Raw genomic sequence first — 11,885 nt, 5'->3', positions numbered from 1 at the left:
AAAACTTAGTAGCATCAAACAACAAGCATTTATTCTCTCATAGTTTCTCAGACTCAGGAATTTGGAGTGGCTGAACTGGGTTTCTCATGAGGATGCAATCAGGGTTTCAGCCAGAGATGCGATCGCCTGAAGGCTTGACGGGGGCTGGGGTTTCATTTCCAAAGTGTCTTATTTTCACACCTGGCAAAATGTTCCTGATTGCCTTGTAGCTCACCACTTGGACCTCTCAATAGCTACTTGAGTGTCTATGGCATGGCAGCTGACTGTCCCCAGAGCAAGTGATCCAAGAAAGAGAGCAAGAAAGAATCCACAAAGCCTTTTATGATCTAATTAGTCATATGCTCTTGAAGGAAAGAGTATCAAAGAATTTGTGGATATCTTTTAAAACCTCCAGAGATCCTAAAACCCCTTCCAAAATAATCATTATGACTATTTTGTTGTATTTACAACCAGAATTTTTCTCATGCAAATATACATCTACTTTAAAAAATAAAAATGGTATCATATAATACACATATTGTGGTTTATTACTATTTTATTTAATGTTCAAATAGGTGATAATGTGCACAATATAAAACTTGAAAGGTACAGAAGCACCCAAAAAAAAAAAATGCAGTTAAAAGTGAGTCTCCTGCCTGGCTGGTGTGGCTCAGTGGATTGAGCATCATCCCATGGACCAAGAGGTCCTGGGTCCGATTCCCTGTTAGGGCACATGCCCAGGTTGCAGGCTTGATCCCCAGTGGGGGATGTTTGAGGAGGGGCAGCTGATCAATGTTTCTCTCTCATTGGTGTTTCTATCTCTCTATCTTTCTCCCTTCCTCTCTCTCTAACATCAATAAAAACATATTTAAAGAAATAAAGAGCTGCAGAGTATTTTCTTAAATGGAAGTACCAGAGTTTATTTAATATGTACTACTTTGTAACTATTACTGTGACTTAAAAATCTTATATAACAAAAGTGTAGTATGCAAATTGTTCCCTTGACCCAGAGTTCATTTGGGGGTTCGACCAGGGGGCAGGCCGGCCTGGGGAAGGGAGGGAGTATCCAGCCAGCAGGCGCTAGGGACCCTACCAGTGCATGAATTTTGTGCACTGGGCCTCTAGTATACTATAAATGTCTTTATCTTTTTTTCCCCTGCTAATCAGTTTTTTGACCAAAAATTTCAAAATAGAGAAAACCACAAAGTACAAAAGCTTTTCTGATGCTTTTCATTATCACAGAACATGCCACCTGTAATGTGTGCAAAGAGAAAGTGAGGGGGCGGAGGGAGTGGAAGCCAAAATGGAAAAGGCTGGATGGTCACTTCACTTCTCTTTCTTCTTGTCCTTCTCATTCATAGCCAGGATCATCATGAGTTTTCTGAAGAGAGTAACGAAGTCTAAGAAGAGGTCAACACAGTGCCAGATATAATCCTTATATCCATTTTCAGCCTTTTCAATAATGAGTTGAGTATCAAAAAGGACAAAGCCACACATGACCATCAGCCCCAAATACAAATTTGCCTGGAAAAGGCAAATGGATCCAAAGAAAAGGTTCCCCAGGGAAGACAAGAGCATCAGGCTCATGGCTGACATCAATATACCTCCCAAAAAGAGGTAACTACGGTGCCTGGCATAGAGTGCACTCAGGGTGAAGCAGGTGAGTATCATTGCTGTGCCCATGAAGGCAGTGGAAATGATGCTGGGGTTGATGGCAACGCAAAACTCCAGAGCAGGGCCCAGGCCAACCCCTGTAAGGAAAGCAAATCCAGCAAGAAGTCCCAGTCTTTCTTTGCTCCGTTTCATGGCTATGAGGTGTTGTCATCAGCCAAATCATCAACCGCAGGGAGCCCAGGGCAGAGAGCAGGCCAGCCTGAATGAAATGGGTGACCACATGAACACAGGCCCCCGCAGCCGCCACAAACATGCAGAGGGCAAAACTGGCATAGACCTTCTTCAGGTGCTGCTGTGTGGAGGGGGTTATATGGGAAAATTTTAAGATCGCATCAAAGTTGATCTTCCGCTTAAATATGTTCATGATGTCGAGTCTGTGGGACACAGCCTCCACTCTTCTTAGCCACCTCTCCGGAGCCCACAAAGCTCTGCTAACACCGGAAATGCTTCTCTAAATGTCGTTATCTTTGTCAGTAAATCTAGTGCTACATTCTCATTTTTGCGGTTGCTCACCATGTACTGTCATTTTGTCATAATATGATAAGAAGACAGACACAATCACATAGTGCATGATTCCATTTATATGAATGTCCAGAATAGGCATATCTATAGAAAAAGAAAGTAGAATGGTAGTTGCTTCGGGGGGGGCGGGGGGTGAGGGTGGTTTGAGATGTGATGGCTACAGGGTTTCTTTTGAGGGTGATGAAAATGTTCTAAAGTTGATAGTGGTGATAGTGCACAACTGTGTGAATACACTAAAAACCAATTAATTGTGCATTTTAAAGAAGTGAGTTGTATGGTATGTGAATTATATCTCAATAAAGCTGTTACCAAAAACAAACAAAAAAACAACTCCACCCTGCTGAATACCTCTTTCCAGGAGTAGGTGGGTTTATTATTTACTCCCTGAAGCTATAGTAGTTAAGCCAAATGTGCTTCTTCACCCCCACCCGTGCATCGTTAAGACCCTTTTCTCTATCACATCTACTAAGACATCATCCTGTCCAGGAAAGGCCAGGACACACCAGTTGACTCCATGATGGTGAAATGAAATTATCACAAGGAGGTGGCTAGGGTCAGACTCAGAGCCACTGATGGATGAGACATCAAATATCTGTGTCTGCTGCAAAGGTGACTGGAGCCCATGGTAGAAGCCAAAGTGACAGGGGCTAGCAAATCCAGGAGTGATTGTTAAAGGTGAGGATGATGATGGTTGTGGCGGTGGTGATTAGAGTTAGCAGTTACTGAGCATTTACAAGAAGTCAGGTCTACAATGACATTATTTCTTTCCATCCTCATGACAATCTTCTGAGATAAAAGTTATTACCATCCCTATTTTAGGTATGGGGAAACTGAGGCTCAAAGAAGTTAAATAACTGAGCGAAGGTCAAATTGGATCTTAGGTGAACCATGGTCAATGATATTAAAATTCTCCCAATGTCCCTTGTCCTAGCAGATTTCAGGGACCTTTGCACATTAATTTCAGGAACCTTTAAACATGAAAGAGGTTGTGTAGGCAAAAGGGTGGCTCCTTGGAGGCCACAGGCCTCCCTACCTCACACACAATCTGTCCCAGGCCGAGCATCTGCTGAACACGTGCTTAGAGGTTTATACCTCTCCCAGGCACATGGAGGACGAGGATGGAAGCTGTAACTGAGCCAGATGCAGAAATGAGAGTTGACCCAGACCAGCACTTCCAGATATCTGGAGGGAAGAAGCAACTACCACGAAGTGCCACTCAGCAGCATGTGAGCAGGGCAGCATGGGACTTGGACCTAACTTCTCTCTGTGGCCTTTAGCTTCCTCCTCAGCTGTCTGGAAGAGCTGGTCTGTCTGAGTGTTGAGGACAATCCCATGCATGCAACTGTCTCGATGCTCTCCAGGATTTGAGGCACTGGTCACAGAGTGGGGCTCTGACCCACTCTCGGGACCCCTTCTTATACCACTGAACCTGTCCTGAGTTGAATTGTGTCCCTTAAAAAGATATGTTGACATCCTAACACCCAGCACCTTTGAATGTGACCTTATTTGGAAACAGTGTCCTTGCAGATGTAATTGGGTTAAGATGAAGTCATTAAGGTAGGCCCCAATCCAATATGACTGATATGCTAATGAGAAGAGGAAACACCACGTGAAGACAGAGTTGGAGAACATCCTGTGGTGGAGGCAGAGACTGAAGTGCTGTGTCTGCAAACCAAGGAATGCCTGGGGCTACCAGAAGCTGGAAGAGGCAAGGAGAGAGCCTCACAGAGAGGCTTCCAAGGAAGCATGGCCCTGCCAACACCTTGATTTCAGACTTCTGGCCTCCAGAATTGAGAGAATAAACTTCCATTGTTTAAAGCCACCACACTTGTGGTACTTGGTTACAGTAGCCCTATGAAACTAATACGGGCCCCCAACATGCTTACATGCCCCAGCCATAGCCATACCACCCATTTCTCTGTTCCTCCACAGGCCAAGTTCCTTCTCACAACCTCAGGGCCTTTATATGTGCTGCTCTTCTACAATGTTCTACACCAATATCTTCCCCACCTCCCTTCACTTGCTCCTTCTGAAGCATAGTGACAACCTGGCCTATAAAATAAAGGATCTTCCTCTAGGAGGAAGGAAAGAACAGGTTTTGAAGGAAAAGCGGGTTTCAGAGGAAATGACGACTGGTGTGGAGTTGGCAGCAGCGGTGCCACCCAGGGGAGTTGGTGCTAGACAGCAGAGCACGATCCCGGAGGCCTGAGGCTGCTTGACACAGCTGGCCTTGGGGCGCACTCCTGCAGGACTCTGCTCAGGCCACCTCTTGGGCAAGGTTGACTTCCTTTGGTTTTGAAACAGCTGAGACCTTGTCCATGTTAGTGGACCTCTTTGCGAGCCAATTTTAGGGGAGAGACTATGTAGGAAGTTACCTCCATTCTTAGGAAGTGATTTTCAAAACCAAGAGAGTTTTCAGGAAGCTTCGTTGCTCCTGGGAGGCCCCTGGCATCTATGAATGTGCTGTGTCCTCATGAGTCTGGTTGTGGTGTGGGGGTGGGTCAAGGCAAGGACCCTCTGACCTGGGCAGAAATGAATTGCTGCCGCTCTGTGGGTGGCACCCCAATCCCACTCTCCGGACCTGGCCATCCTCAAGTCAGATCAGCTTATCAGGCTGCCAGGAAGTGGCCAGAGACAGTCCCTACTCCATATAATCATGAAACAGGATCTTGGCACTTTCCACTTTTCCCAGGAAATCAAGGCACAGAACAAGGCGCCTTTTGGGGCAACCCATTTGACTTTCGGTCCTGCCTCCCTCATCTGCTGTCTGTGGGGTCTGGGAACGTTAATTCACCTCACTAAGCCTCAGATTACCCATCTGTAAATGGGAATGGTATTATACCTAATGGGCAGGGTGGCTGACTGGATTAAGTGAATTCTTGTAAATATACATAACACTTGCCATAATATATTATTATTATTCATGAAGCTGCCTTATTTTGGCTGGAACCACCGTATTCTCTCTGAGAAGTCTCAGGCGTGGCCACTTCCTGTAAAGAGCCCAAACCCTACACTCCCCTGCAGGCTTTCTGCGCCTACCAAGCCCTTTACTCTGAAAGGCTGTTATTACAGGAAATAACTGTTCGTTTTCCCCGCCTCCCTCCCTCCTCCATATCACAATCTTCAGAAAAAGAGGATCTCAGCCAGAAATCAGAAAATAAGCAGGCAGGCAGGGAGCATGGTGTAGTGTGTGCTGTCTTAGGCTGGGTGTGTGGAGTCCCGCATAGGTATTGGTAGAGTTTGTTTAATTGTGGGGGCTTAAAGGGAATCTGCTGTTCAGGTTGTGGTTCAGGGGAGTGTGAGAGAATTTCTGAACACCCTTGACTTTGGGGTAGCAAACTGCAGGAATGGGAGCCTTCACAAGCTTCCCGAACCACACACTCCAGGACTGGGTGTGGCTCATTAGAGCCTTTCGGGGAGGGCTCTTCCCCCCTCCCCGGGGGCGGGAAATACCCTCCTCTCCAATGTACTCTGAGCTGTGGTCTGAGGTGTCAGGACTGGAGTGTTGTAGAGAAAGCTTCAAATTGTTTTTAACTTTCCATTTGCAGGCTGCACCCGGAGAGGCTGCTTTTAGTCACTGGGAGCTATTGCGCTGAGCCTCCGTCTCTTCCTGTTGTCTCCCAGGAACAACTCTGTGTCTGGCGGTAGAAGGTAGGATCAGGAGCAGCCCAGCCAAAGCTCCAAGGCTGAGGCCCCTGGGGGTCCTTTCTGGCTAATATCCTTCCTGGGGAGAGGAAAGCCCAGATCCTCAAGGGTCCCGAGGTGGGTGGCACCTCATAGGTCTGGGTCTGGGAGAGTTGCTGCCTTCTTTCTTCACTGCCCCGCAGTCTCCCTGGGGTTGGATGGGATGTGTGTGTATAAATCCATGCTCTTTTCCACCTGTTCTGTTTTCAACAAATCCCTCCTGGACTGGAACTCTGGGATGCTGTATGCCCAGCCTGTCCCCCAGAGGTGTCTCCAAAAGCAGCCCCTGGGTATGGCTGGGCATGGTGGGGGGTGGGGGGGCAGGCGTTGAGAAGGGGAGAGCTGGGGGAAGGTGCCCAGCCAGGGCCTCAATCCTGGAATGACAGGAGAGTGAGAGGAGCATGGCCATGGATTTCTTGGTACCTACAGATGCCCCACTCTAGCTTGCACCCATCCATCCCTCGGCCCAGGGGTCACAAGGCCAAGAAGGCAGCCTTTGCCCTGCTGATTGCCTGTCTGGCAGCCCTTTGGGGCTTGGGGGAGCCGCCAACACACATTCTCTGGTGGCTGGTGCTCCACCTGCTCTCCCTGCAGCTGAGACTGCTGTTCAAGCGAGTCTGCAGTCTGGTCGAGGAACTATGCCACGTCCATTCCAGGTGACTCCCTGCAGCACCCATGGTGATTGGGCCCACAACATGCCTCACTCCCTTGACCCCCATCCCTGCCCCTCCCTGAATCTCTCTAGCTGAGCTGTCATCTGCAGGTACCAGGGCAGCTACTGGAGGGCTGTGCAGGCCTGTCTGGGCTGCCCCATCTGCTATGGGGCCCTACTGCTGTTGTCCTGCTATTTCTATGCCTCCCTTTCAAACAAAGCTTCGATGCTTTCCCTCCTGGGCCTCTCAGAGGCACTGAGCATCCTCCTGGACCTCCAGGTAAGACACAGTGGGAAGTGCAGGGCATGGTCAAGTGGAGGCTGTGGCTAGTGTGACCTGCTCTGAGCTCAGTACTAGGAGTGGGACTAGTTTAGAGGTTGGTTCTTGGAGTGGAACTTATGTCCTGGAACAGCGGGGTCAGCAATGGCAGAAAAGCAGCAGCAGGCTGAGAAATCTTGGAGGAGGAGGAGGGTTCTAGTTGTCCTTCATGGAGGTCTCCCCCTGCCCCACTCTTCTGTCCACAGGGGCTGGCCCCAGCGGAGGTCTCTGCAGTCTGTGAACAAAGAAACTTCAACGTGGCCCATGGGCTGGCATGGTCATTTTATATCGGGTACCTGCGGCTGGTCCTACCAGGTAGGCCATCCTCTATGTCCCCATTCTAGATCTACAAGACACACAAACAATAAGACACATCGTTTCCACATCTCGGTATATTTTCCAAAGTATTTTCATGTCCAACAAATCATTTGATTCCCAAAACAATCCTCTAGGCACGAAGAATGTTGTTATGCCTGGTTTAGAGGAAGAACTATTAAGTGACTTGTGCAAGGTCACCTCTGAATTCTTTCAATAACTATTTACTGCATGCTGTGTGCCTTTCATGTGCATTTTCTCTTCTAATTCACAACCTCTGAGGAAGATATAATCATCTTCCTGCTTAAAAGATAAGAAAATTGTGGTTCTGAGAGATAAAGGGACTTATCCCAAGTCACACAGCTTAGTGAGAGGAGACAGCATTTGAATCCAGGTCTGTCCAGGGCTTGAACCTTTGACACTACTGTGAATCTATGTGTTATGTCTCATTCTTCTGACTGGCCAACCAAGGCTAGAGTTCTCCCATATCTTGTTGCTGCCTTCCCTTGACACCAGGGCTTCTGCTAGGAAATGGCTCACGCTAACGGCCGGACTCAGTGCACCTGCGGGTGCTGACAATGTCACCTTGCCTCTGCCTGCCTCTCAAAGGCCTGAAAGCTGTGGTGGGAAGGAGAGGGGCTGACAGAAATCAAGTGAAGGGAGAAAGCAGTGGTGGGAGTAGATGGAGGGGAGGGGCGGGTTCTTGGATGTGCTGTCCCTCCTGGCCTCCTAGACAGTACTAGGGGGCTGGACCCTCGGTTCTTTTGCATGTACACATTGAGGGGGACCAATGATCCCGTGGGAGACAAGGTCAGTGGGAATGACTTCTTGGGCCTCTCCACCTCAGGGCTTCCGGCCCGGATCCGTAGTTACAATCAGCTCCACAACAATATGCTACAAGGCGCAGGAAGCCATCGGCTATACATCCTCTTCCCATTGGACTGTGGGGTGCCTGACGACCTGAGTGTGGCTGACCCCAACATTCGCTTCCTGCATGCGCTGCCCCCGCAACACTCTGACCGTGCTGGCGTCAAGGGCCGGGTTTACACCAACAGCGTCTATGAGCTTCTGGAGAACGGGAGGCCGGTGAGTGTGCAGGAAGGTGGGTCCTGCCGGAGAGGGTCAGACCTAGAGGCCCAGAACTCCGGGCACTGGCCAACCACTGGTGAAAATGTACTGCCCTCCTCTGAGCCTTAGTTTCCCCAGTGAGTCCCAGGGCTGGACAAGATTCAACGCTGAACGAGGATAATAAGTAACATTTACTGAGCACTTAATGCATGCCAGATGCTAGTCTAGATGCTTATCTAACCATCTCAATGAATCCTCACCACCACCCTATGGGGTAGGGACTGTTACAACCCCTATTCTACAGACGATGAAACTGACTCAGAGAACCAGGGAGAAGGCGGACAATTTCAACTTGAGTATACGATGCTTTTTCTTAAAACACCTATTTTTGTTGTTGTTAATCCTCAACCAAGGCTATTTTCCATTGATTTTTTTTTTTTAAAGAAAGTGAAAGAAAGGGGGAGAGTCAGAGAGGGAGAAACATCCATGTGAGAAAGACACACCTATTGGTTGTCTCCCTAATGCCCCAACCAGGGCCAGGGATCGAGCCTGCAACTGAGGTACATGCCCTTGATTGGAATCGAACCTACGGCCCCTCAGTCCTCGGGCCAATGTTCTATCCACTGAGCCAAACCGGCTAGGGCACCATGCTTTTGACCATAAAGCTGCCCTAGATGAAGGCTGTGAGAACATCTGATGGATTTCACACGCGTGGGTGGGGAGACCCAGACCACGGTTGAACCCTAGAGCCTAGCCGTCAGACTTGATTTCACACTGGAGCAGTTGACAGCCTAGCTTGGTGGGCCTTGCCCTGGGATCCTAGGAGGAGGATCAGTGAAGGGTAAATTTAGCTCAGCCCTGGCCCTGATCTTGGGAGTGGGGTGCCAGAGGCAAAAGATAACCAGACAGCATAACCCCATTAGGGCGGCACCTGCCAGGACCCCATCTCTACAGACTGAGGGAGTGGGGTCCTTGCAGTGGTACTGGGGTCTAGAGTCTGTCTGCCCTGGTTTAGTTTGGTCTTCCTCTCATTTTCTCCAGGTGGGCACCTGTGTTCTGGAGTATGCCACCCCCTTGCAGACCCTGTTTGCCATGTCACAGGATAGCCGAGCTGGCTTCAGTCGGGAAGATCGGCTTGAGCAGGCTAAACTCTTCTGCCGGACGCTTGAGGACATCCTGGCAGATGCCCCTGAGTGTCAGAACAACTGTCGCTTCATTGTCTACCAGGGTAAGGGATTGATGGTCTGGAGGACATGAGGAGTCAGGGGACCCAGGGTCTTCTAGGGGGGGCGGGCAGAGGGAGATATGAAAGCATCATGCCCTGGGCCTTCCCGGGGGGTCAGGGCATTCAAGCCCTGCCCCTTCCTCCCATGAGAGAGGCCCACCTCCCCAGGTTGGGACACTTGGTTGCTCTGAAGTCTTGGGCTATGGGTCTTGGGTGGAGCATGAAGAGGTGGGCTATAGGGTCTCCTCACTTCATCTGTCAAAGGAAGCAAAATATCCTAGGCCCCAGGCCAGGAATTAAGAGACTGACAGGGGCTGAACCCTCAGCTCTGCCACTCCTTCGCTGTATGATCTTGGGCAGGTCTCTGCCCTTCTCTAAGCATCATCTCTAAAAGCAAGAGGGTAGAATTTCACTATCTCTAAAGCCATTTCTAGCTCTGGGATTCCATGAAGCTCTACCCACAATGGCTGGGATGGGGAGGGGGCATAGAGAGGTGGGTTGAAGGATCTGCCCAGCAAATCCTCTGGGGTGTGTTGGAGTGGGAATGTGTGGGTTTCTCACTCACTCCCCACCCCCTTCTCCACCCCCATTCCAGAACCTGAAGAGGAAAGCAGCTTCTCCCTGTCACAGGAGATTCTCAGGCACCTGCAGCAGGAGGAAAAGGAGGAGGTTGCTGTGGGTAATGTGGGGACCTTGGCGGTGCCTGACTCTTCCACACTGAACCAAGAGCCTGAGCTCCTCATCAGTGAAATGGATCAGCCTCTCCCCCTCCGCACGGATATCTTCTGAGGGCCACGGTCACCTTGCCTGATCCCCCAGCGATCTCCAACACGCTGGCTTTCTTTAGGGGCTAGATGCCCAGCAAAGCTGTTTCCTCCCACGGGGGGAAGGGGGTCTCTTAAAGAAGTCACAGGGACTTGACATCTCAAGATGAGTCCTATGACCTTGGGCAAGTTGTTTTACATGAGCCTCAGTGTCCTCATCTATGAAATGGGATCATAATGATTGCCCTACCTACCTCACAGGGTTGTTGTGAGGACAGTGACTACATAGATGTTTCTTGTAAACTCTAATTGCCAGGTAAACTTAATGTGCCAGTTGTCTTCCATTGGACCCTCTGGACCTACTTCTTCACCTTTTTCTGCTTCCTTTTGCCCTGGGACAGCATCAACAGGCTTCCTTGCCTCTTGGCTTCTGTCTATGTTTGGTCAATGGGAGAATGAGGTTCAAGTATTTATTTCCCTAGCACTCCGCTGCGGTGTCAAGGTCACTGTGAACTCACTGTATCTCTTGACCAAACTAGCTCAGGAACCCTGTCTCTGTCCAGGTCCCATGAACTGCTTCCTCCCCTTGCCCCTTCAGTCCTAGCAGCGGTATCGGCTCCCTACTGTTGCTCATCCTGTAATACTCACTCTCTGCTTTTGGTTTCCTTATACCTGCCTTTTCTAAATGGTCCCTGCTTTAGACTCCTCAGATTACACATTTCAGTGTGCATCTTTCTCTGACTAGACTCTGACTAATACAAACTATTGGCATTTATTATCTGCAATGTCCAAATCGGCTTGTACAGACGTGCTTCCTTGCACCCCTGCTCATCCATGGCCGTGGGGTGGTGGGTCTCATTTCAATTTGGACAGAACCCACAGGCAGGCTGAGGGCAGAGGGTTGGGAAGCACCCCCACTCCACCTATCCTTTCAGTGCCCTTGTCTCCAGTGGGAGGTTTGGGGGGTAGGGAGGGACCAGGGGCAGCCTGAGGGAGCACACAGACACCATGAGCTGTGCCCTGGGCAAGGGGTTGCTCAAAGCAGCAGGGGCCACTAAATAAACATCCCCTGATGAGAGAGCCTGCGTGAGGGATAAAGCGGGGAGAGGGTTCGTGTGAGGAGGTGGGACATTCTATGGGGACCTTGGGCAGCACAGCCAGTCACCTGCCACACCTTTTGCTATTGCCGTTAGAACTGAGCCACTGCAACAACAGTGGGGGCAAAACTGCCCCCATCTGGGAGGGGAGATGGCCCATTTCTACCAGCAATTGTTTCCTTCCCCCTTCCTTTGTTTTTGTTGCAACTGTTCAATATGCATATCTGAGTACAGCATGTTGTGGAGAAAGGCTCCACACATAGACACACATTTGCCAGAAGGAACCAACTGCCCCTAAGGATGACAGAGCCAAAAGAGTGAGGAGAAACAGTCCCTTCCGCTCCCCAGCTGTCCCAGCCACTCTGTCCTCAAGGCCTGAAGATCTTCCAACATCACACCTATACCTAGAAACCAGACCAGCATCAAAGACCTCCCCAACATGACTTTCCCCACCCTCCAGCCCCCAACATGGTGCAGACTGCCTCAGGTCCAAATCCTGATCCACCGCTTAGCACATGTGTCCACCTGGATGTCTTAATATTCCCAACTGTAAAATGGGAACAACAATGGTTCTCTTCTCAAGGTT

General features: G+C 49.7%; 1 protein-coding gene and 1 pseudogene across 4 annotated transcripts; one reads left to right on the top strand and one right to left on the bottom strand.

The window, feature by feature from the left end:
* Positions 1-1,143: 1,143 nt before the first annotated feature.
* LOC103286113 (bax inhibitor 1-like) lies at positions 1,144-2,098 on the bottom strand (annotated as a pseudogene).
* Positions 2,099-5,296: 3,198 nt separating this feature from the next.
* On the top strand, positions 5,297-10,523 carry STING1 (stimulator of interferon response cGAMP interactor 1). 4 transcript variants are annotated; one of them, XM_028147413.2, is made up of 9 exons: positions 5,297-5,402; positions 5,724-5,826; positions 6,113-6,149; positions 6,289-6,515; positions 6,623-6,791; positions 7,037-7,145; positions 7,993-8,231; positions 9,255-9,441; positions 10,034-10,523. In XM_028147413.2, the coding sequence occupies exons 4-9, from the start codon at positions 6,289-6,291 to the stop codon at positions 10,225-10,227; spliced, it is 1,125 nt and encodes a 374-aa protein (XP_028003214.2). In that variant the 5' UTR covers positions 5,297-5,402; positions 5,724-5,826; positions 6,113-6,149; the 3' UTR covers positions 10,228-10,523. The 4 variants fall into 4 exon arrangements, with proteins under 4 accessions (XP_028003214.2, XP_054572983.1, XP_054572984.1 ...); XM_054717008.1 differs by lacking the exon at positions 6,113-6,149; XM_054717009.1 differs by lacking the exons at positions 6,113-6,149; positions 6,289-6,515.
* Positions 10,524-11,885: the final 1,362 nt, after the last annotated feature.

This window comes from Eptesicus fuscus, chromosome 6 (assembly GCF_027574615.1).
Source record: "Eptesicus fuscus isolate TK198812 chromosome 6, DD_ASM_mEF_20220401, whole genome shotgun sequence".
Classification (NCBI taxonomy): Eukaryota; Metazoa; Chordata; class Mammalia; order Chiroptera; family Vespertilionidae; genus Eptesicus; species Eptesicus fuscus.
This window is presented reverse-complemented; position numbering and strand designations above follow the sequence as displayed.